We start from the raw sequence: 26653 nt of genomic DNA on the forward strand, positions 1-26653 counted from the left end.
TGTTTTCCTCTGTCTGAGTCTATGGGGCAATAAGCAATGATCTGAAATTAGCTAGGCTCTATTATGACAACGTGAAATTCAACCTTTATACTGCGCTGTTAAGTATATGCTTATTGGTGTAACCATTAGTATATACTTTCAATCGTTGCAAATAGCATGTTTTATTTGGACATACTTTTACTGGTTAACCAGTGTGGCAAAAAGAATCCTGTTATAAAAACCATTGCATACTGTTTTTATGTTGGCTACACTTTCTAGATTCAGACTGCATAAGATTCTTAATTATCTTTTTTTCTTTTCTAGTTCGTGGACACCCGATGCCTCTTGGTCCGAGAGACTTTATAGCAGGCCCGCCACCTGGAATGCGAGAAATTCCATGTGGTCCAATGCTGCCACCACCACCTTCAGATGCAAGAGAATATGCACGTGGGCCTTTGGGCCCTTCTGGCCCTTACCCTTTGGGTCCACCACCCCTACTACATGGTCCACGAGATTACCCATCTGGTTTTCCAAGAGATATGATTCCGCCAGGGGCCAGAGATTACCTACCAGCCCCTCCACCAGGAGTTAGGAACTACCCTGGGGGCCCCCCTCTAATTCCTAGGGACTACCCAGGAGGGCCTCCACCTGGTCCTAAGGACTTTCCCAGCGGCCCCCCTCCAGGTCCTAGGGAATTTCCAGGAGGCCCTCATCCAGGACTTCGAGACTATCCATTGGGACCTCCACCAGGCAGTAGAGACTTCCCTGGAGGTCCTCTGCAACCTCGAGAATACCCACCTGGCCTTCCTCAAGGAACTAGAGACTATCAACCCCGTCCTCCTTCAGGACCTAGAGACTTCCCACCCGGACCCTCGCCAACAGCTGCATCCCAAAGAGACACTGAAAATACCCAAGATGCAAGACAATAATGTGGAAATTATGCAATGGACAGTAGAACTGCATTTAAAATGGTTTCATTGGTTCCAAAACACGAATGTAAATTTTAACCGATTTTTAGGATTTCCTTTATATTGTCAACTTCCTAAAAGTTTAGATTGTACCTTGAAAATATGCATTATTGATTTACAAAACAAACTGGGATGCAAAAAATGAATAGTGGTGGTGAACTGGAGACAATTTCACCAGAATGCTGCAGCTCTTAAAAATGTGCAATATTGAAGCACCTGTTTTTTTTTCCCTTTCTTTTTAATTTATAGTAGCCCTGTAACTAGTGTTTGTGAATAATTTAAAATCTCATGAAAACGTAATCGATAACATTTCCTGTGGAAATATATTTTAAAAGTAAAATGCTATTCTGACTGCCATCTCATAACACAACCTGTTACCTTCTCATTTCAGTTTGACACACATATTGAGAATAAAAGTAAATATTTTGTAACATCTGGTTTTAAGCACCAGAAGCACAAATGACACTGTACTCCAAAAACCATCACTGATAAAGATAGTAAATTTCATGTTTTTCATCTCTGTAAGCTTGCTTTGTTTCAGCACGATTTCATGTGGCATCCTAGATGTTACTCTTCTTACATGCTATATAAGATAGTCATACTAACCCTGCAAGACTTAATTTCCTAGTTTATTAAAGCTAATTATAGGAAAATGTTGGGCTGGACCGATTTGTGAAGGAGGCTGCTATAACTGCTGCACCACACAATGGCATACATATAATAGAAACAAATCTTTTCAATGTTCTGTGATTTGATAAATGATATTATAGCTTCTAAGACATGTGTCCATCTTTTAATCTAAAAACTATTTGTTCTTTCCACTTCATTTCACCTGCCCTCAGCTTTCTTTTCTTTAGAGGTAATGGTACTTACAGAGGTATTTTCAGGAGATATTTACATTTGCTTTTGAATAAATGTATTGAAAAATAAAGGTGACCTGTTTACCAAGAAAAACATCCCAACGTTTCTAAAACATTTCTATCATGCTTTTAACCACTCATATTCCATGTGTGTTTCCCTGTTCATAAGAATGGTTGTCTATCTGTTTGCACAGTCATGTTTTTGGACTGAAAGGCACGTGAAGGCATTCAAAAACAGGGTGAGTATTATACTTAATAGATTACCAAAGGTTCCCAATGCATTAGAAGTATTTAAAGTATCTGGATAGGTAAGCTAGAAATATAGAATAAAATAGAATTATGGAGTCACATAGTTTTTGCTTACAAAGTGTAGATTTCATTAGTTACACAAGCATTGGCAAAGCAATTTGGTCTGGGTTTAATGTCCCAATTCCTGTAAAGACAAAATGTACATTTGTGTATGCGTTAGTAACGTTGAGCCTACTAAAAGGCACAGAGAGGTAAAATAGTTCCTCACACATTGCATTATATGCATTCCGTTGGAGACAGAAGGATACGATCAAATAGCCTATAGAATTAGGTTAGAGAGTTATATTATCCTCTGGGCAGTGGCTTATGGAGGCTGTTTAAAACAAGCCAATAGATGTCACATCTCCTAGCCAAAAAATAAAGGTCATAACTTTCTGGAATAGCAACAGCTATTAGACTACAAGAATTACTATTGTGAGAAAGATACTGTTCCCAAAAAGTTACAGTGTGTACAGAGTCCACAGTCCCCAGAGGTTTGGCAGAGGTTAAAGTTAGATATAACCTTACTCTCTAAAGTGGTAGCTTGGTCGAGCAGTAAGGCAGTATCAGAGGACAGTGTAAAGCACTTTGTTGTACACACTCAGTCAGCAAATGGTTTCACACACTCAATAACTGAACTCTAGGCCAATGATTTGTATAAAAAATGTTTGTTTTATGTTAGAACCAACAATAGTTATTAAAATATACTTTCTCAGAATGAGATGCTTTAGGTAAATACTTTTGCAATATGCAATTGGCTTTTGTAGATAGTTACAAGCTGTTGCAATAGGCAACACAATTTCAAACACAATAATGCATTGAGTTCAATGGAAGTTTCAAGTTATTTGCAGTAGATTACTTTCAGGATTACTTTTGTAACTCCAGGACTGGATCCTAGATTCAGTCCTGGGACAGTTCTTAAAAACAAGTGATAAAAGTCGACTTAGTTACTGTTATGATTTTTAGGCAATATTTTGCTATTTAAAAAGTTGACACTTAGAAGAAATTTCAAAGAAAACAGTCAATGATTCCCTATGGAAGAAAATTCAAGTTGCAGGTATAGTATGTTCTCGTTACCTTTGTAATCCAGTACTGGGTGCCTAGACTCAGTACTGGGACCTCTACCTAAAACAGGTAAGTAATTACGTTTTCACAGTTAGCACGATTTTTAAAGAATATTTCAAGTTTGCAAAAATCGAAAATTGGGTTACTGGGAAGTACGGTTGTGAATATTTTTCAGGGTCAGTGCTGGGCACCAAGATCCAGCACTGGGATCTCTCCTAATAGCAGGAGAGTATTTTCGTTTTCGTTACTCTGCTGATTTTTGGTGAATATTTTAAGTTTTAGAAACTCCACACTTAGAAGAAATTTCAGAAGAAATCAGTCAATGTTACCCTATGGAGAAAATTGAGTTATCGGCTTTTGGGTATGTACTCGACTGGCAGAGTTAAGGTCCTGGGCACAGACTCGGGGGTCTCCCAGGGTCGGGTAGGTACAGTTGTTACACCCTCAGCGGCGCAGGGGCAGCCGGGTGCAGAGTTAGTTAGGCCCAATGTTATCCTATGGGAGGCAGGGGGGCCTTGGTTGGTGGCTGCTGACTAGCAGGCCATGCGGCTGTGGGAGCTGGGCTCCTGGTCACTTGCTCAGGGCAAATGGGTAAGTAGATAGGTGTAGAGGTTACACTGCCAGGGCCACTCGGGCGGCTGGGTTCAGGGTGCTTTTGAGCCTTCGGGCGCTCAATTGATTTCAATGGGAAAGCTCCTGGTTGGAAAAAGGCTGCAAGCTCGAGGACGAAGATTCTTCAGGTGCCACCACCACTTCGAGAGGTAAGTTGGGTAGTTGGAGGATAGGTAGGTACCCAGGAGTTGGGCACAGGGGGCCGCCGGGTGCAGGGGTGCCTTTTGGTGTCGGGAAATCTTACCCTCTGTTGATCGCGGTTGGGGGGAGGGGTACCTGGTTTTGAGGCTGCGGGCGTCGTCAGGAGCGTCGAGGGAAGTCCTTGGGTGCCGGACTTGGGGTCACAGTCACCGGGGAGGTCGTCCTCATGGTCTTTGTTCACTCCGGCACAGACCAGGCTTGGCGGGTGCAGAGTGTGCAGGGTTCGCAGTTCCGGGCTGATGCCAGGAATTAGAAGTTGATTTTGAGCAGAGCCTCTGCTCATGGGAGTCCCAGGTGCTTAGAGCCAAAAGGTAGCCAGGTCCTCCGGGGTTTGTGAGGTTGCTGGCAACAAGAGGTGCCGGGTTGTAGCAGGAGCAGGTCCGAGGGTCGACAGGCCGGTAGGGCTGGGGCCAAAGCAGTTGGTATCTTCCTCTTCTTAGCAGCTGCATGGCAGGTCTTTTTTCTTCTTGCTCTTCTTTCTTCTAGCTCTTCTTTGTATTTTGGAATCTGGGGAAGGAAGGTTCAGGGTGCCCCTAAGTACTAGATTTAGGGGCCTTACAGGTAGGTAAAGGGCAGGGACCAATGGGTCCCTGTCCTGGGGTGGGTACACCTCCTATTCTGCCACTCTCCTGTGGGAGGGGGGCAGTAGCCTAGTCCTGATTGGGTAGGGCCTCCCATCTTCAAGATGGCGAGCGCCCGGAGATGTGCTTCACCTCGCCTCCCCCACCTGAGGGGTGGGGTTGGCAGGCTGGCACATCCCCTGTCCTTATTTGGGGTTTCCGGTCAGGCTTCCCGTCAGAGTGGGGGCTGCAAGTGGCCTGGGGAAGCTTGCAGAGGCGGAATGCCTTTGAAGCTTCCCCCCTGTCCATCCTGGGGGAGGAGATCTAGCACCTCACCCAGTATGTGCATTGTTGCAGGCCCAGGAGAGCAGGGGCTCTCCTACCCAGGAGCCCAGCAACATGTCTGCTGTGTGGCAGCCTAGGCAGCCTCCCAGACCAGACGTGGATTGTAGGTTAGGTTTCAGGGGGCATCTCTAAGATGCCCTCTGTGGTGCTTGGTACATTAAATCCCACACTGGCATCAGTGCGGGTTTAATGTGCGGAGAAGTTTGATACCAATCTTCAGTGTTGCCATTATGGTGCTGTGGAGTTCGTGTCGGACGAGCTCTCAGCACCATGTACTCTTAAATGGCAGCACTGCACTTACAGTGCCCAGGAATGGACCTGGGTACTGTAGGGGCACAGGGCTCATGCTCCTGTGCCCACACCACTGGCATAGGGCACCCAGCTAGAGGGGTGGCTGATGTATGCATGGGCAGTGTAGGTGGTGGCCATGGCACACAGGGAGTTGTGCCATGTCGACTCTTTGTTTTGTCTTGTACCCAGACACTCAGCCTGCAAGGGCAGTGTGCGTGTGTTAGGGTACAGGGCCTCTAAGGGTGGCACAATGAGTGCTGCAGCCTTAGAGGCCTTCCCTGGTCACAAGGCCCTGGGTACCTAGGGTACCATTTACCAGGGGCTGACATGTGGCCAGGGTTTGCCAATTTGGGTTTTAGGTTTTAGGGAAGGAACATAGGCCCTGGGCACCTGATTGGCAGGAGCCCAGGGCACACTCAGTCAAAGTACATTCAGCAATTCAGCAAAAAGTGGGGGCATACCATGCAGGAAAGATGAAACTTTCTCATACTATTCTCTTACCCCCATCTAAGGGTACCCTCATCTTACAATTAATAGGGAGCTCATAAGGTGAGGGAGGTAACCAATGTTAGAAAAGATTTTTCTGCATTAGTAATAAACCTTAGGGGGTTGTGTATGTCTACCCGGGTATTCAAAACTCAGCCCATGAGTTGGAGGTCATGATATGTTTTTGCAGATTCAACAGCAAATTTGTCCCAGTGTTTAGAAATCCTAAACCTTGTGAAAGACACAGGCTTCACTAACCCTTCAATTATGAGCCAGGCAGACTGCGGCCCAGTCACCTCCCACCACCTACATTAGGATAATGAATGTGGGGCAACGGTCAGTCTTGTGAGAATAGACAATTGTTTAATTAGTGAGTTCCACAACTGTATTCCCCATGGATGTACGCACATAAGAAATCCACCCTGTATATTTGAAAGGCTTTAATGATAATTATACCCTACCGCAGATTATATGAATAAAAGTTGTAAAAAGACCAGTCATAATAAAATAGGCAGTAAAACATTATTAAGAGAATGGCAACATGTTAGATGGTTTTCGATCTAATAAATCGATGCAGGAATCCATCCCTTTTTAGGCCCTAGAAGAGCTGAACCAGTTCAGCACCAAAAGCACTTGAGTTTCTCTGATGGCATCTGACCCTCATCCCTGCAAGATGTTTTCTGGTCTAGTCTTCTACTGTGCTCTGCTTCTTATACAAGATCAGGTTGTAGCTCTATGTTTGCATTCTGTACTGCAAGAGAACAGAGAAGACTAGAGCAGCTAGTCTACAGCCTTCAGTGCTGATTTGTCTGTATATCATGAGCCCTTCTCTCCCTAGAAATCTGAAGATGTCTCATTCAGCGAGATGGATGTGTGTTCATTGTAATAAATGTTTCACATTAAAAAGGCGGACCATGTGATCTGTGATTTAAAATGCACAACTTAGCACATTCTGTTGCACCCTAATTAAATTTATCTGCCTAAATAAAATCATTGAACTATTTGTTGTCCTATCAAACAATACAACCTATTTGTATATAATCAAAGATAAAGGAAACATTCATTTACAATGAACGGGGAGCACACAGGAAAAAATGCAAGCATGTGAGAGGAGGAGCTGGCGGTGATTGTCTGGGCCAATGATGGGCACCTGCACTTTGTTGAGTCTTTACTCTTAGGAACGTAAGATGACAACTTGTGCACCCCAATCTAGACTGCTCTCTTCTGATAGACACATGCATGTATGTCGGGAGGTGTCCAGCACAATCTGGTATTGAATTGGTTTGTTAATGTCAAGCAACATTTGTGATAAATGGTGTAGGCATGCAGTCCTTGTTTGAAGGTCAGTCAAACTCCTACCCTCTAAAAGAGCTGCTGCAGGTTTTCTGAGCCAACAGTATGAGCCCCAAGTATTTGACGAGATAAAATTGAAGTTGCAAATTGAGCTATCCCATAAGACTGCCGTCTTCTGACAAGTCAAACACAAGGAGACGATGGACGGAGCGCTGAAACTTTTCAGACACTCACCCTCAGTCACAGATCTGGGCTGAGTCCTTCAACGTTCTTAAGCTCAATTCGCCACCCCAGTTCATACCCAGCCATATGCAAATCAGTCTTGACCGTGTTCCTTATAGGAACAGTGCAGCCTGAACTGCCAAGCCAGGTCTTCCCTGGACCATAAACAAGCATCCTGGGACTAGTATCGGGGTAGCACCAGTCATCAGCCAGGGTAGCTTGAATCCTGTGGCAAAGTGAGCATGTGCCCCACGTCTGGACATACCCTGACAACTGAGGGCGAACAAAGCAAACACAAGGAGTTGATTGAGAGAGCGCTGAAACGTTTCAGACACTCAACCCCAGTCACAGATGTGGGTTGAATCCATCATCGTTCTTTAGCTCACTTCGCCACCCCAGCCATATGCAAATCAGTGTTGACCCTGTTCCTTATGGGAACAGTCTGGCCCAAACTGCCAAGCCAGGTCTTTTCTGGACCGGAAACAAGCATCCTGGGACCGGTTTCAGGGTAACACCTCATCAACAAGGGTGTAGACTGATTTGCATATAGCTAGGTCTGAACTGGAATGGCATGAGGAGCAACAAAACGATGCAATCTGAAAGAAACACGTTAATTATAGATTCCTTACCTTCGAATTACCCCAGGCGTCAGACTGGATCCGGAGAGATTTTTGTGTTTTTTCGTCAGCAGTACCTCTGCGCGTCGGAAGGTGTCGTCTGTCGGCTCCGCGTTGGTCGTCTGCATCGTGGTCGCCGGGATGACGTTGCGGCAGCTACTTAGACGCCACCCTCGCGCGCTGAGGTCAGATCTTTCTTTTTACGTGCCAGCCAGCGCAGATCTGGGAAGAGCGGTATCTTAGTAACTTTTTGACTACGTTTTTCTTGACTTTCGTCGACATCTTGTTTCGAGTCTCCTGTGGTAAATATTTAAATTACCTGTACTATTTTTTTATGCGGTAAAGTCTAGTAAGAATAACTCAGTCAAAATAAGAGGCAGAATCCGTGGTATTAGAGGTTCTGAAAAGGACTTTATTCCTTACAAAGGAATTATGGTTCGAACCAGGCAATCATATTCCATCACCACGAAGGTTCAGGAAGGGATAGGCAATACATTATTGACAAGTAACAATATATATATGAAAAGCATTGCATTAAGACAGATGCAGGAGGCGTAACAGCTGATAATACAGATAAGAATATACATACGTAATGAAAATAGGCGTAATAATAGGCGTATACTAGAAACGTCATTTAAAATGATGTCACAAGTGGGTGGATCCATAAGAGAATCCTGCAGTGTCAGCAGAAATATTTGGCAGAGATGCGCGCGCAGCCGCATGACGTGTGATTGACGTGCAACTAGAGGGTGAAGGGAACTTGACATTTAGCCCTACATGTGGAGACAGAAGTCTGGGGTGTCAGGACAACCTAGTCCTAAATCATATCTAATATCTTGTGTTTAAGGAACTATATTATCTGGAAGAAAAGGTCCTCGCGGACAAATCCTATTCTATACTGACTGTTAGTGCGTGTACAAGCGTCTAGGTGTCTACATGAGATGCGAGGGGGCAGGAATCTTCCATGGTAACAGGGGCTATGAATTATTTGCACGGAGACAGTAAGGCCGGGCCCTTTGCTCTGCAGCTAGAGGGATGTTTACCTAAGCTACTTAGACAGGAATGCATTGGATGAGGAACGGAGCAGATAACTTGAAGGCTGAATACAGTTTTTTGGCAGGCAACAGGCCGCGTCAGGCACCGTTAGCCGCGCCAGGCACCGTTAGCCGCGCAGGGAGTAAGACAAAGTTCATGGATACAGATGCAGGTCCAGGCTGGAGCATTTCAGAGGCAGAAGCAGGAAAAGGCTTGATGGCAGAATTCAGGGCCTACTCGCCTGAACTGTAAAACGTGAAAAGTGTACCATATAAAGTCGGTGGCCAATCATACTTAGGAATGGAATATCTGGCCCATTCATGGCAGATATGAAAGAGGACATGTTAACGTTGGACGCACATGTATTTGCGTCTTCATAGCTGGAACTGGAGGGAACATACATGTACTTGTAGCATGTACATGGAGCCGTTGGGGTCTAAGATAGGGGACACAATTGACCATAAAAATTCATTTTCCTCATTCCCTCCTTGTCCCCTACGGACCCTCATGAAATATCGATCTTCAGGAATCCATCAATCTGTTCATGTAACATCATTTGTTCTTCTTTCTTCTTCCGGGATCTTGAATGAAAACTTGAACGTGGAATACACGATGTGGCACACAGGCCGCAAATCGCTGGCCCACATTGTAGACACAAACAGCAACTGAATAGTATGAGAAAGCCAATACCTAGGAAGGATAGGATCCTCCATCCCCAGGCTGACAACACGCTCCAGAACCAACCGGACCAAGTCCAGGTGCCTGGATTCTGGTGTATCTGGCTTACGATCTTATGAAGTCGAGTTATGGCTTTATATACTGACGGCGCGTTTTCTGGTATGAAAACACAGCAACTTGATCCGATGACCCTACAAGCTCCACCCCTATCGGCCAGAATGACGTCAAGGACAAGACGATTTTGAAGAACAACAATCCGCATCGCAGACTGCTCCTCTGTTAAGTTGCCTAAGGCGGAAGTAGTTTCATTCACTACTGCTTCAAGGGTTCTAGTTAATCTACGTATCAGCTTACTATTGGTGACTGTACCTATGTAGGGAAAGAAACCTTTATTGAAATCTGTGTATTTCTCCCATGCTGTTTCAGTGTAGTCGACAATCGGGAGATCTCTCTGTTGTCTACTGTGTACTAAATGGGTATTCCTATGGTAATCAGGCGGGGCTAGGAAAACAGGTGGCAGAAGGAATGCAATGTAACAGGTACCATCCCAATCTAGGGGTAGGCGTATGTATGCGGTGTGACCACAGATGAAGTAGGAGTGACGAGAAGCTCTAAATGTAGACTTGCCTTTATCACTGAATTCTATTACAGTGGTACATTTACTATGGCCCATGTGTATTGAACCATTCTTTCTTACACATAATTCGCCTCTAACTGGAAATACTGACATAGCGGGCAAGATTGGTGTAGCTTCGGATTCAACATTCAGGATCATGAGGTTAAGTGTAAAGTTACCTAATCCATATACTTCATTTTCTAGATCAGTTCCTGTTCTTTTGGGAAGTCCCTCCTTGTTAGGGTAGCAGACTTTAAGTAAAACTAGGTTCAGGTTTCCCCATACCCAGTTGTCTTGATAAACTGCTGAATTTGAATCTAGGGAATTAATCAAACTAAACCATGCTCCACAGGAGCCATTGTGTGTGAACGGATACGGAAAGAGAGGCAGAACTCCTTTGTATTTCTGATAGGGAGGGAGTCGGCCACATATCCAACAATTTGTAGCATTGCTGGTCTGATGGGAATGATGTAACATACTAATGAATGTGTTGTTGCGCAGCGCAAATCTATAGGACAACTCATGCGGAGGTAATTCGCTAAAAGAATGTTCGGCAGTAGCATTGTAAGCACGCTTGAAAATAGGATAGTACATATGTAACAGCATACTTCCAGTAATAATAATAAGACTTAGAAAAAACATAATCAACAATGTCACTGTACAGTGACTATGAAGTGATTTACAGTATGCATGTTTCTTGAGCTGTTTCTGTCTATTTTTCTCTCTCATTCGGTCTAGAGGATACATGTCAAAGACTTAATTCAACCGATTCACCTTGGAGAGGACTTAAACAATCGAATTGTCTGACTTGCTAGACCTTAGTTTCAGTTTATAGTTCTCTTTTTCTGTCTTTTCAACCAAGGGAAGTTTTGAGTCAGTCGGTGAGGGAATGCAGGGCTGGACGTTTAAATCCGATGGTAGTCCATGAAATTTCTTGATATGACTCGAGTGCAACCACCCTTTACGTCCCTCAATCTTCACAGCTGTCCTTGTGGTCAATAAGACGAGCTTAGGCGACTGCCAGCGAGGCTCCAGCGGGTTCCTTCTGTCGAAGTTCCTTACAAGTACAAGGTCTCCCGGAACCACGTCATGGGGCTTCACCTCAGTGTTATCGGGAAAAGCTGCAGCTACCTGTGAACGACAAGATTGTAGTGCAGACATCAAGGAAGCCAGGTAATCTGTCAGCATATTACAATCAACATCAGTGATCTTACGAGGTATAGGCGTCCCCCACATATTTGGTGGCCTACCGAAGATCACCTCATACGGGGATAGCCCTGTTCGAGAATGTGCTACCATTCTCATGTAAAAGAGCGCAACCGGTAAGGCTACTATCCAGTCGACACCTTTCTCTCTACAGATTTTTGCAAGTCGTATTTTCAGGGTCTGATTATGACGTTCCACGAGACCTGCTGCCTCGGGATGTCGGACACAGTGGAATTTCCATTGATAGCCTAACAAGAGTGAAATGTGCTTCATTAACTCGGATGAGAACGGCTGGCCATTATCTGAGTACACGATACGGGGCAAACCATACCGTGGGAAGAATTCACGAACTAATAGTTTGGCAGTAGTCGGGGCAGTGTAATCTGAGACGGGATACGCCTCTGTCCAACGGGAAAGAGCGCATACAACTACGAGGACATATTTGAATCCTCGACATCGTTCCATCTGGATATAATCCATCTGGAGGACTTCAAAAGGGTGATCGGGGGGTTGAAATCCACCCTGTTCTACAGGTACGCCTTTTCCTGGATTGAACTGACAACAAATCATGCAGGTACGTACTTTCTTCATTTCTAATAATTCAATTTTAGTTATGGGCGTGTACACAAACACGCGTTTAAAAGTATTGTCATCACCTCTGACTGGGTGCACTTCGCGTAAGGGATTCTGTCTGTCTATGTGATACGTTTTTCTTTCCTTGGGGGGAACTGAAACATGTTCTGGGCATACGAAGACAATGTACTGGTGTCGATATTCTAGAATTTCTTTAATTAAATCAGTACCTGAACCTCTCCATTTGTTCGTGAGTAATTCTATCAGTATATCAGGTAGGGGACCACGATCGGAGTGTTGGCTTCTATATAATATAAGGAGGTGTTGTATCATGTATATACCAGCTAAACGCTGTTCGTCTGGGGTAAGATTCAAAAACGTGTGTGCTAGCGCATCATCACTGTATTTTTCAGAACTGTCAGCCCATTGTACTGCTGACCTGGCTAATTCTTGTTCATCCATAGAATCGAGCATGTGATACCCCCTTCGGTCTCGGAGTAATTTATCAGCAGCCTGGAATAAGTGTTCAGGGGACTTCGTATTTAGCATAGGGGCTTGAAAATGTCTATTACATTCTGGACGTATCGGACGTATTGGATCAGTAAAGTGTCTGGTTCAAGAGAACCTCTACTGCGTGTGGTACCTGTACTGTCAATTGATGTCCTAATACTATGGAATCGCTTTGTCTAATCGCTAGAGCTGTTGCTGCGACTGATTTCAGGCACGGAGGAAGAGCCTGAGCTACGGGATCTAATGTACTAGAAAAATAAGCACATGGCTTGTGTGATCCTGCTTGTTCCTGAGTGAGTACTGACAAGGCAGTACCTTCTCGTTCTGTAACAAAGAGTGTAAAAGGCTTACTGTAACATGGTGTCGCTAAGACAGGTGCTTGGCATAAAGCTTTCTTTAAGTCTTCAAAAGCTTGTGTATGTTCTGGAGTCCAAGGGAGGACAGTCGATGTCGCTGCCTCCTGTGTTGTCAACTGAATGAGTGGTTTAGCTAAAAATGCATATTGTGGGATCCACTGCCTGCAGTACGAAGTGAGGCCTATGAAGGCCCGTACCTCCTTTTGTGTCTTGGGTGGTGGCATGTTTACAATTAACTGGATGCGATCAGGTGTGAGCTGTCTCCCCCATTTGGACAGCAAGTGCCCTAGGTACACGACTTGCTGGGCACAAAATTGCAGCTTTGAAGGGGACACCTTGTGCCCCTTGTCGGCTAAGAAATGTAAAACCGTCAGTGATGCTTTTTCACATTCGGATTCGCTTTGGGCGGTGATCAGTAGATCGACATACTGAAGCAGTGCAGTGTTAACAGGCATGTGGATACTGTCAAGTTCTCTTTTCAGTGCTTGGCTATAGATGCTGGGGCTTTCTGTGAATCCTTGAGGTGCGCGTGCGAATTTAAAACTTCGTCCGTTTAAACTGAATCCGAACAAATATTGGCTTTCCGGATCGATTGGGACGCTGAAGAAGGCGTTCTTGAGGTCAATTACAGTAAAGAACGTTGCCTCTGAATCAATAGCTGTCAGTAATGAAGAGATATCCGGGACCACGGGGTATTGTGGTACAATGCATTTGTTTAATTCTCGCAGATCAATAACTAATCGATATACTGGCGGTGCTTTTGGATCAGTTCGTTTAAGAATCGGAATTATCGGGGAATTACATACATTGGAGTCGGTTTCCATGACCACTCCTTGTGCAATGAGCTCGTCAATGATTTGCAGCAAAGCCACTACAGCATCTGGCGGTAACTTGTATTGGCGCATCCGTGGTAGTACCACTCCTGTTTTGAGTGTGACTCGATATGGTGTAATGTGCATACAACCTACATCAGTGGGGCCTTGTGCCCATAAATGTGCAGGTAGATTCTGTAACCGGTGATCCATGTCTCTAGACATGTAGTGACCTTTAAAGTCACGCAAGAATAGTCTTACTCCGTCCGGAGAACAACATATTATAGCTCCTAGAGCTTTCAATGTTTTTATACCTAACAAGTTTTCTGGACATGATTTCGTAAGCAATAGATCTGTAGTCCGTGTTAATGGACCGACTGTAAATGCGAGTGGTTGTGATACTTCGTTAATAGTGGGCTTTCCTGAAAAACCAAGGGAAATATTTTGTGAGCCTGAGAGGGGTGCCCCTGGGACTTCGCTGTGACTGATAGTGGTTCTGCTTGCCCCTGTATCGAGTAGAAACTTTCTGTCTTTCCCTAATACTTGGCTCTGTACGTAAGGACCCTCTTGATCTACGGGAACCTCAATAAGGGGTAGGCCAACTTCCCTCTCTAAGCTATTTCATGTGTAGCGCTGATACTCTGGATAGTCATTTTGTGCATACTGGTACATCTGTTGTGTCGTGTTTTGTGTTGCAGCAATAGGCTGTGGCTGTTGTTGTGATTGTTGTTGTTGTTGTGGTGCAGTCTGTTGTACAGCTGGCATAGGCTGTATATTCTGAGGTACTTGTTGTTGGATCTGATCCTGTCTAGGCGGACGTGGTCTCTCTTTCGTTATACCCGTAGAGATATTGTGTTTTAGAACTGCGCAATCGTGTATATAATGACCTGGTTGTTTACAATAGTTGCATGTCCCTCTAACAGGACCCGCTGAATCATTGGACTGTGTCATACCCTTTCAATGGCATCTTTCTGTGACTGTCTGGCTTTCTTTTTCCATAATTCTTCTTCTACTCTCATGATGCAATCTGCATCCCATGTCCCAGCTGCGGGCCACCTCTGACTTTCTGCTAGATCCTTGGTGTAGTCCACCCATAAGTCAAGATATAATATGGCATCTAGGCCATGTTTATGATACATAAAGTACCCTGGAGTGTCCCTAGGTGGAATGGGAACTGCTTCTTCGAGTACTCCTTTTCTAGTTTTGATTTGTCTTAATTTTGAAAAGAACGGCATCTTTAAACCTTGCTACTTGATTCTTACTTGAACTGGACTTGAACACAATTAATACGATAAACACAATAAGGAACACTCATTCATACCACAATTTTTAAACCTACTAAAACATTTAACATTTAACGAACAATGATAATTAGAAGAAAACTAGTCACTGACATAATACTAATACTAGATAATACTGAATTATATACATGAACATACTAGATATACTGCTAAACAGTACAGATACACTGCTAAAACAGTGCAGACCGGATTTGTGTACCCAAACCCGTCATGACCGGCACAAATTAATGTGCACGTCTAAATGCCTCCCCGGCAACGGTACTCACCGGGTAGCACGGAACGGAAGGCCTCGGAACTGAACTGAACTGGACCGGACTGGACTCGACTCGGAACTTCGGAACCTGGTGGGCCTCTGTATACCTCGGATCTTGCTCTCTCAGCTAGGCTCTGGTCGGGATACTTCGCACTTCTCACCGCCTCGTCTGGGTGTTGATCGCAGCCTCAGTCACCCCCGCTTGGCCGGAGGGAGATACAGGAAATCCTGCGGGTACGCGTTTTTGTCCGTTCAGCTGTGGCAGGGGACCGGGCCTGCAACGCACCTCCGGCGCGTGAGATGAGAAAGTGTCCCTGTTCGGGCGCCAATTTATGTGGTAAATATTTAAATTACCTGTACTATTTTTTTATGCGGTAAAGTCTAGTAAGAATAACTCAGTCAAAATAAGAGGCAGAATCCGTGGTATTAGAGGTTCTGAAAAGGACTTTATTCCTTACAAAGGAATTATGGTTCGAACCAGGCAATCATATTCCATCACCACGAAGGTTCAGGAAGGGATAGGCAATACATTATTGACAAGTAACAATATATATATGAAAAGCATTGCATTAAGACAGATGCAGGAGGCGTAACAGCTGATAATACAGATAAGAATATACATACGTAATGAAAATAGGCGTAATAATAGGCGTATACTAGAAACGTCATTTAAAATGATGTCACAAGTGGGTGGATCCATAAGAGAATCCTGCAGTGTCAGCAGAAATATTTGGCAGAGATGCGCGCGCAGCTGCATGACGTGTGATTGACGTGCAACTAGAGGGTGAAGGGAACTTGACATTTAGCCCTACATGTGGAGACAGAAGTCTGGGGTGTCAGGACAACCTAGTCCTAAATCATATCTAATATCTTGTGTTTAAGGAACTATATTATCTGGAAGAAAAGGTCCTCGCGGACAAATCCTATTCTATACTGACTGTTAGTGCGTGTACAGGTGTCTACATGAGATGCGAGGGGGCAGGAATCTTCCATGGTAACAGGGGCTATGAATTACTTGCACGGAGACAGTAAGGCCGGGCCCTTTGCTCTGCAGCTAGAGGGATGTTTACCTAAGCTACTTAGACAGGAATGCATTGGATGAGGAATGAGCAGATAACTTGAAGGCTGAATACAGTTTTTTGGCAGGCAACAGGCCGCGTCAGGCACCGTTAGCCGCGCAGGGAGTAAGACAAAGTTCATGGATACAGATGCAGGTCCAGGCTGGAGCATTTCAGAGGCAGAAGCAGGAAAAGGCTTGATGGCAGAATTCAGGGCCTACTCGCCTGAACTGTAAAACGTGAAAAGTGTACCATATAAAGTCGGTGGCCAATCATACTTAGGAATGGAATATCTGGCCCATTCATGGCAGATATGAAAGAGGACATGTTAACGTTGGACGCACATGTATTTGCGTCTTCATAGCTGGAACTGGAGGGAACATACATGTACTTGTAGCATGTACATGGAGCCGTTGGGGTCTAAGATAGGGGACACAATTGACCATAAAAATTCATTTTCCTCATTCCGACTCCGAACAGTTGCACAAGGGATGCCCGGTTTTAAGGCCTGCAGTTCCTGTACCCGATTGATGTCAGTGACAGATCCGCACCGTGTGTGCCTCGTTTGCCTTGAGCGTGACCACGACCCCAAGTCGTGCTCCGACTGTCAGTTGTTAACGCCGAAGGCTTTGTGGGAGCGGTCCCGAAAACTGCTTGAATGATGGCAGTCTGCTCCGCGCCGCTCGAGAAGGAGGTCGAGGGACCGGTCGCGGAGCCACCATCAGCCCGACTCGAAGTCTTTACACTCGGGGTTGGTAAGTCGAAGCATAAGAAGTCGTAGAAGAAGCATCATCGCTCTTCGCCATCTAGTCGGTCGTCCGACTTGACAAGGCGCGCTGGTGGTACCACTCCCGCGGCTCCGCTCGCGGAACCTGAAGGGCCGACTCCGAGCTGGTTCTGAACAGGACTAGAGAGAGGAACTGGGGGCTGCCAGTGGTCTTGACACTTCACCCGGCCTTGGCATATTGTGTCCTCCTACCGCGGCTACAGAGGAGGGAGCGTCTTACGCTGTGGTGTTGCTTTGGGAGGCCGAGGCTCTCAACCTCGAGCTTCCTACAGTGGCGGTCAGGAGTAACCTCTAGACTGAGGTGCTTCAACCGGCGGCGAGCTCTTCGGAGCCCCTGCTTCCGTTTAATGAGGCCCTTACCGACGTCCTTTTGGGCACCTGGTCCAAGCCCAACACGGGGGCTCTCGTGCATAGGATGATCGCCTGACGCCACTCTCCTCTCCCAACACCCAGTCCCAGAGTCTCCACCGGAAAGGGAATCCAAAAAGCTGGACCATCTTGGGAAGAAGACTTTCTCTTCCGCCAGCTTAGGACTGCAGTCCGTAAACACCGCATGTCTCTTTGGCCGTTATTCACACTCTGTGTGGGATACGGTGGCGCAAGTGCTGCCTCAGTGTCCGGAGGAGGCCCAGACAGTTCTCTCCCAGGCTGTCGCCGCCAGGAGAGATGCAGCTAAGTTTACGATCCATTGTGTGCTGGACACCGCCAACTCTCTGGGCAGGACTAGCGCTTCGTTGCTATGCCTGGAAGAGGTCTACTGGCTGTTCAGGGGATGTTCAGAACACCTTGATGGACATGTCCTTTCATAGCCATCGCCTGTTAGGCGACAAAGCAGACAGCGCCCTAGAGCGCTTCAAGGACTCACGGGCTACGGCCATGTCCTTGGGCTTCTCCTCCCATCCGGCGCAGTCTGCTTTTCGCCCCTTTCATTGCTACAGAAGGGGTGCCCTGCTATGTCCCACCCAGGGACACCGGCCGCAGCAAATTACCCAACCTTCGCATGGCTGGGGACGTGGGAACCAGCGTCATGGGTGGGCCAGTCCACCCCACCAACCCCCTCTACAGCAGACTCCAAACCTTCCTAGTCCAACCTTTCAGGCCCATCAAACGCCAGTGGGCCGCAGGATTAGCCATCACCTTCCCCACTGGCGCACCATCACTTCGGACAGGTGGGTTTTGCAGATAGTCCGAAGGGGCTACTCCCTCCCCTTCAAGATTACCCCTCCAGCCCTGCCACCTCGTTACCACCACATGTCGAAGGATCATCTGGCTCTTTTCCATCCGGAAGTAACAGCTCTCTTGGCCAAGAGAGCCATCAAGCACGTTCCTGTCCCAGAAGTAGGTCGTGGTTGCTACTCCCACTACTTTCTGGTTCACAAGAAGGACAAGGGCCTGTATCTTATCTTGGATCTCAGGACGCCAATCGCTTCCTCCGGAAGGAGAAGTTCAAAATGTTGACGCTTGCTCAGGTCTTGTCTGCCCTCAACCTACAAGACTGGATGGTAGTGTTGGACTTGCAGGACGCATATTTCCACATCCCCGTCCTGCCGGCCCACCTGCGTTACCTGCGGTTCACGGTAGGCCACGAGCACTTTCAGTTTACCGTGCTCCCCTTTGGCCTTACAATCACCCCTCGGGTGTTCACGAAAGTGATGGCGGTGGTCGCAGCTCATCTGCACAGATCGGGGGTTTCAGTCTTCCCCTATCTCGACGACTGGCTGTTGAAGGTGGGCTCGCCCCAGGCAGTCGTCTCCCACCTCCAGACTACGGTTGACCTCCTGCATCTGCTGGGGTTTTCCATCAATGTGCCGAAGTCGCACCTGATCCCCTCTCAGAAGCTCCTCTTCATCGGAGCGGTTCTGGACACGGCACAGTTTCGGGTCTATCCTCCTGAACAGCGAGTCCGGGACATTTGGACTATGATTCCAATCTTTCAGCCCTTATCCCGGGTTTCGGTCAGAATGACCCTGAGGCTGCTGGGCCTCATGGCCTCCTGTAACCTGCTGACCAATCATGCCAGGTGGCATATGTAGGCTCTGCAGTGGGACCTGAAGGTCCAGTGGTCGTAGCATCGGGGGAAATCTGTCCAGCTACGTTCAGATCTCGGAGGGCACTGCTCAACAACTGCAGTGGTGGCTCACAAACCAGGTTTGGGTCAGTGGCAGATCTCTCTCCCTTCCCCAACCAGACCACACTGTGGTGACGGACACATCACTTCTGGGATGGAGCGGTCAAATGGGAGAGCTGGAGATCAGAGGCCTCTGGTCTGCGGCGGAGTCCGGGCTTCACATCAACCTTCTGGAGCTCCGGGCGATTAGTCTTGCACTGAAAGCATTCCTTCCCTCTGTCCGGGGAAGAGTAATGCAGGTGTTCACAGACAACACCACCGCCATGTGGTATTGCAACAAACAGGGTAGGTGGGGTCGTGGACCCTATGTCAGGAGGCCCTTCGCCTCTGGACTTGGCTGGAACATCACGGCATTTCCTTGGTGGTTCAACACCTGGCAGGTTCTCTGACCGCCAGGGCGGACAAACTCAGCCGCAGGTGCATGATGGATCACGAATGGCGGCTTCACTCAGAGGTGGTGCAAGGTCTCTTTCTACATTGGGCAGAGCCTTGGTTAGATCTATTCGCCACTAAAGAGAAAGCGCAATGTCGGCAATTCTGCGTACTGGAATTTCCAAGGCGGCACTCTCTCGACGGCACTTTTCGTCACGAGTCGAGTTGCGGTCTGTTGTACGCCTTTCCACCTATACCACTTCTGCCCAGAGTGCTGAAGATCAGGGCCGGGCCCTAGTCATTTTTGTGGCTCCGGATTAGGCACGAAGAGTCTGGTATCCCAAGCTGCTCAACATGGCCATTTATCCTCCGATCAGACTGCCTCTTCGGGAGGATCTTCTGTCGCAGCAGCAGGGGACAGTCCTCCACCCGAACCTGTCCAGTCTCCACCTCCTTGCGTGGAGATTGAGCTGCAGCAGTTGACGTCTTTCGACCTGCCTCCCGAAGACTGTGACATAATCTTGGCAGTCAGGCGTCCCTCCACTAAGATGGTATACGCCTATAGGTGGAACAAATTTGTGGCATGGTGCACAGCAAAGGCTTTGGATCCCCTTTCTGCCCCTCTCTCTGAAGTACTCTTGTTCCTTCTCTCTTTAGCCCAGCAGGGCTCTGCTCTGGGCACTATCAAGGGCTACCTTTCAGCCATCTGTGGTTTCCCTCGGCTGCCAGATCAGCCTTCTCTTTTCAAGTCCCCGGTAGTTAACCGTTACTTGAAAAGCTTAACGCATCACTTTCCCCCAATTCCTTTTGCTATGCCTCAGTGGGACTTGAATCTCTGACTTACTTAATGTGCGCTCCCTTTGAGCCTCTTCATAATTGTCCTTTACGTTTCTTGACTCTTAAGACTGCTTTTCTGGTAGCCATCACTTCTGCTAGAAGGGTGAGTGAGCTCCAGGCTCTTTCCTCAAAACCTTCTTTCCTGTCTGTTCATCTGGACAGGGTGGTTCTCCTTTCTTCCTAATGTGGTCACTGCTTTCCACATCGGGCAGACCATTACTGTGGCCACCTTCTTTCCGCCTCCGCATCCTTCAAAGGAGGAATAGAGGCTCCACCGCCTGGACCCAAAACGTGCGCTCTCCTATCTGGATCGCACAAAAAGTTCAGGGTGGATGATAAACTTTTTGTTGGCTACGTGGGTGCCAAGAAGGGTCGGGCCGTACACAAACGCACCATTTCCCGATGGGCCTTGTTGTATATTAAGGCTTATAACTCTCTAGCTAAAAAGGAGCCTCCAGTGGGGCTACGCGCTCACTCCACCAGGGTGACGGCAGCCACTACTGCCTTGGGAAGAGGAGTGCCTCTGAATGACATCTGTCTGGCGGCCACGTGGGCATAACTGCACACGTTCACCAAACACTACTGCCTGGACAGCCAAGTCCAGAGAGACGGCTTCTTTAGCCGTTCTGTTCTCCAGGACTCTCCGGTGTGATCTTGATCTGCAGACCCACTACCGGGGTTGAGATTGCTGGGGTATCTATTCTTCGGTATGGAATCCATAACTAACGTGTTTCTTTTAGATGCACAAGTTACTTACCTTCGGTAATGATATATCTGTAAGAAATATTAGTTAGTTATAGATTCCTTACCCCACCCATCCTCCCCGTTCTGCGAACTGATTTCTAGGGTTAAGGACATTTTTTCAGGGCCCTAGTTTTGTGGACCAATGGTCAGTGTCTTGCATGGCTCTGCGTTTCTGGTGCAGAAAGTCGTGTACCGAACCGACGTCAGCGCGCATGGGCAGCATGTAAGTAGCTGCGTGACGTCATCCCGGCAACCACGACGCCGAACGCGAAGCTGACCGACGCCACCTTCGGATACGCAGAGGTACTGCTGACGGAAAAAAAAAAAAACTTTCCGGATCCAGTATGACGCCTGGGGGTAATTATAATGTAAGGAATCTATAACTAGGGCTCCCGGTTTTCTGTTTTTACGGATTTTTACATATAAATACAGACTGAAATCTATATTTCCTTTGTCTGTATTTATATTTAGAAACGGAAAAATACTAGAAAGTTTTGCCACGCTGCCGTGCTCGACTCCAGCCATGCCCCCTTCCTGCTGCTTGAAATTCCTTCCCGGGCACGCACACAGCCGCACCCGAGTACTTCACAGGTCTTTTGAAAGACCATTTACTTGCTGAGGAGAGTTTATTGTTCTTTCACCCCATGCCGTAGCCTCCCCCAACGCCCCTGAAACCTCCTGTCCCAGGCCCCATACAGTGCACGTTTTAAGCACTTCAATTTACAGTGCTGCAGCAGGAGAAAAATGAATATTTTCCACCGTGACAATCGGCATGCCCTGAGGCCTTGATTGGGAGATTTCAAGGAACCGAGGCTGGGGTGTGTGATCATTTCCTCTCTGTTACTGTCTCTTTACGGCTCTTTCTTGGCCTGTTTGAGGCTCCTGGTGTTGCGTATTAGCAGCTCCTGTCCTGGAAGGAAGACCCGCCGTCGAGCCTGTAGCAGAGGGAGCTGCTGGCTTTCGACTGCTGCCTAACCTAATCATCCCGCAAACCGACCGAGTGAATCAATGCTGACCGTGGGTGACGTAGATTTGAGGTGTGCTCTTCAACATATGAAATAAAACAACATGATCAGTATCCGAACGGGGCACTGGCTGCAGCGTCACACAGATCTGATAGTGCCTCGCTTTCTGTTTTAAATGCTGGCATGGCACCCCAGACAGTCACTTCTATGCACTAGTAGTGCGGAGATTCCAGGCGGAAACGGGCAGTTTGGTTCTTTTAAACTGAGCTGCCCAAGGCTGTCCCTGCCTCTTAAAGTAAGTGGTATTGGCAGGATGTTTTTCCCCCTGTGTTGCAATTACCGAAGGGTCATCTGGCAGTCAGTGGAGCCCCTCCTCCCCCCAAACATAATTTTGGTCCCAGGCAGCTGGTCTGATTCAGAGAGCAGATCGTTGTCCACCAAGGCCAGTCTCCTCTGCAGCAAAACCAGCAGAGCGGACTGGCAAGAAGTTGGAGTTTTCAAGGAGTAATAAACGATTGCTGAAGAATAACTAAACACCCTATTCACATTTCACACGTTTTATTCCATATTGCATTCCAGAATACTATTTCCTTTTACTAACTGTTTTGTAGATTTTAACAACACTGACATGACGTGCTTATGGACAATTTCGGAGAGATGTTGGAAGAGAAAGAATGAAAGTGTATAGAGAGTGAAAAAATGCAAAGGACAGTATGAATGGAAAAACGTGATAGATTCAAGCACTCTAAAGACTGCTTCCCTTCCACATACCTTAATAATACTTAAATCATAGTCTAATATTTCCAGAATTGCATGACTTTAAACTCTAATTCACAACAAAAAACATTATTAATTACTCATTCATCTGATACTGCTAACAAGCATTAGTTACACCAACAGGTATTGTCTTGTTCTAGGGTATGTTAGTTATTGTGTTATATATCTGGCTATAGTAATTTCTGATATGTATATGTTCCTCTAATCTTCATTGCTTGATTTTGCTTGTGAGAATGTGTCACTCATAGTCGTTGAAATGTCACACATAACTACACTGAAATTATGAAAATGTCACACATAGCAATGTGAAACCTTGGCAGCTATGAGCAGAGAAGGAGCCGACGCTCCACTCCCGGGGTATTGAAAACAGCTTTTGGCAGCAGAGAGCTCCCAAGCTACATGCCACGTCCTCAATTATTACGTATACATATATAATATGTATCAAAAGGACGTGGCGTGTAGCTTGGGATCTATCTATCTGTCTGTCTATCTACACACAAACACACCACCACCAATATAGGTAACCTTACGTACTTTCTGTGTGAAAACCATAGACATTTGAAGGCAGATTTCTAGCTGGCTTTAGATGGAAATACAGAAGCGCTGGCACATGTTTGCTCCTGATAAGTGCTTGTACTCTATCCTAAAGTGTTTTTATAGCAGAACTGAGAAGCACAGGTACTCTCCTTTTCAAATTACTCAGTACCGGACCATTTAAAGCACTGCTAAAGCCACAAAAAATCGCTATTTTAAGTGAGCGCATATGTGCATTGTCAATTTAAATAAATGTGGAAAAATACTAGCTGTAGCGTCGTCTTTTACTTGTTGCAAAAATAAATGTGGATAAATACAGAAAGAATGCCCAAAAAATAAATATGGATAAATACAGATGGAAATGGCAAAAAAATAAATACCATAAAACCGGGAGCCCTATCTATAACTAATGTTTCTTACAGATATATTGTTACCGAAGGTAAGTAACTTGTGCTTTAGGCCCAGATCTCTGTACTGGGGGGAATGTTTGACATTGTGCAGCATTCTGTCCATCAATTGATCTTTTTGCATTGGTCTTCTGACAAGTAACAAAAGTATAAAACCTATGTTGGGAGATGTCCATAACTAGCTGCACTTGAATTTGTGACCAAGTACAGCTTAAATGAGGTTAGAGCCTGCCTTGAACTACTTGTACCATGATGCATTTGGGTAGAGTGTTACAGGCATGCAAAGTGTGCAATCTCTTAATATAGATTTGTACACTTGGGAGAGCTTAAGACTGCAGTTTGGTGTGTGGAGATGTTGCTGTGGGTGGGTGTGGAATGGTATTGTGAAAGCTAGGCTATTGGTGGGGGAAGCTATGGTAGCAGGGCAGAGGAGAGTATGGGAGAAACGTGAAACTTGTGAAGGGATCGCTGGAGTCTGGTGGACTATGCCACAAACCGTTTTGTATTGTAGGTTGGAACGTGCGCCTTAGTTACAATAACCAGAGTTGGAAGATCAGTACTTTTACGTCCAGGTTAGAGCCTCACCTCTTGAGATTATATGCTTGGAGTACATGTCCCCCACAAGCAACATTAATGTAATTACTTTCCCTTTTAGTTGTATTGAAGGGCAAGGTGAAGATCTTCTGAAGAGCTGCTTGGCTGAAGCTGTGCAGTTTTGGCCGCATTGAACCTGTTTGAAAGCATTGTCTAAAGTGAGAGATGTGTATGTGATTGCACGGGTGGTCCATTTTTCAGTAGACTAAACACTGGTCCTAATCAATGTTCCCTTGACTTATTTTTCATTGTTTTCGGCAAGTGTGGTATTGTGTACATGTTTATTGATCATCTGTAAACTACTTTACGCCTAATTTAGTATCTCCGATGCACTACCCTATTTTTCACCCTATACCTCTCTCAATATATCCTCTATCTCCACTCTGACTCATGCCAAATGCCATTCGGCTACTATGTTCCACAAACTAACCCTTTCTAGACTCTTCCCTCCTCTATCCCTTCTTGCATCATCTCAAACCTCTTTTACTATTTAGATCTCCCAAACTGGCCTTTATAAAACCTTTTCCTCATGTATCCCACCATGACTTATTCAATACTGCCAAATGCCATTCGGCTACTATGTTCTACAAACTAACCCTTTCTAGACTCTTCCCTCCTCTATCCCTTATTGCATCATCTCAAACCTCTTTTAATATTTAGATCTCCCAAACAGGCCTTTCTAAAACCTTTTCCTACTGTATCCCACCAAGACTTATCCAATACCTCCTCTTTCTTCCTAATCAACTTCTAGAGACTCTTCCCCCTCCATCTCTCCTTTACTTATCCTGTTAGACTTGGCATCTTTTGGCGTGTTTCCCCTGAGTTTTTGCTTTCGGACCGCCCGGTTTGGACTCTATTTTTGCTGGCGTAGTGTTTCTGCTCACTTTTCTCACTGCTGATCCGTGGTAAAGTGCAAGTGCTCCTGTGGTAAATTGTGTTATGGATTGGCGTTTCCATGATTGGATATTTGATTTACTTGTTAGTCCCTAGTAAAGTGCACTGAGTGTGCCAGGGCCTGTGAATCAAATGCTACCAGTGGGCCTGCAGCACTGATTGTGCCACCCACGCGAGCAGCCCTGAAAAGGTAACTCAGACCCGCCATTGCGAAGTCTGCGAGCAGTTTGTAACTGCCATGTAAACTTGGCCAGTGCACACACTTGCCAGTCTCTCACCTTCCCTTTTCTTACATTTTAGCCACCCCTAAGGTAGGCCCAAGGTACCCCTGTGGGCCAGGTGCAGTGTATGTGAAAGGTAGGACATGCCCTGGTGTGTGTGGCATGTCCTGATAGCAAATTACGGCCAATTTCGTTTTTCGCTATTACAAGGCTACCTGTTCCCCATAGGACAGAATAGGGAGTTTGTTTATAACATCTTATAAACATAACTGGCCCAGGGAATTAGGTAGGGAAATAAAGTTGCATCTTTTAGTGAAGGTGATTTTTACATTCTGTGTTTGAAAATAACACTTTTAGAAAGTAGATATTTTCTTGCTCAGTCATCCTGTCTGCCTCTGCTGGAATGTGGATTGCCTGTCTGAATGACAGACAGCTGGGGAGCAGGAGTAGATCCAGATAGTCTAGGTGGGTCAGGAAAGGATTGAATAGACCTGGGCTCTAATTGGTGGAAGGGGGAGGAGATTTCATTGCACCTCAAAGGGCCTGGTCTGCCTCTGACCATGCCGTCTCCACCTCCTGCCAGGAAGTCCCACCAGAGAAGGCAGAACTGTTTCTGGCTGGGCACAGACACTCTCTGCCTAAGAGTTCAAAGGATCTTGGGATATAAATATTGGGGCCCAGACCCCTGAACTTTAGAACTCTTTTGGACCAAGAAGAAGAGCTGGAGAAGCTGTGAGAGGAGGGACTACCACATTGCTGTGTGCTTTGCTGTGTTGGCCTGCGGTGGCTGCTTCTGTCTTGGGCACTGAAAGGACTGAACTTTCTGCAATCTACTTTTGTTAGTTTCTCCAAGGGCTTGAGGTAGAGCTTGCTCCCTGTTCAAGAAGTCTCAGGAACAGCAAAGACTTCAAGTTCTTCTGCCTCAGCACTGGGGACTGTGTGTTTTGTGCTGCAACAGAAGAAAAGCAACCAGATGACATCTATGACACCGCTGCCGACTCCGTGTCCTGAAGGCACCGCAGAGGGCAACACCACACCGCGACCCTGGTCTCACCGATGATGCCTGCTGACGCTGCAACCAAGCCGCTACTTACACCGCGACCTGTGGGCACTGCACTCCGCACCGCCTCGCTTCACGACAATGCCTTGCTATCCCTGACGACACTGCTCCACGCCGAAATCGATGCCACTGCTTGCACTGTGGTTGG

General features: G+C 46.4%; 1 protein-coding gene across 2 annotated transcripts in view; it reads left to right on the plus strand.

Moving 5' to 3' along the window:
- MIA3 (MIA SH3 domain ER export factor 3) overlaps positions 1 to 1901 on the plus strand; it is a 348169-nt gene extending 346268 nt beyond the window's left edge. For both annotated transcript variants that reach the window (XM_085612967.1, XM_085612968.1), the window contains one exon: positions 304 to 1901. In XM_085612967.1, coding sequence (XP_085469093.1) covers positions 304 to 908 — 605 coding nt within the window. In that variant the 3' untranslated portion in view covers positions 909 to 1901. The remainder of the gene's footprint in view (positions 1 to 303) is intronic.
- Positions 1902 to 26653: the final 24752 nt, after the last annotated feature.

Source organism: Triturus cristatus, chromosome 6 (assembly GCF_964204655.1).
Source record: "Triturus cristatus chromosome 6, aTriCri1.1, whole genome shotgun sequence".
NCBI classification, from domain to species: domain Eukaryota; kingdom Metazoa; phylum Chordata; class Amphibia; order Caudata; family Salamandridae; genus Triturus; species Triturus cristatus.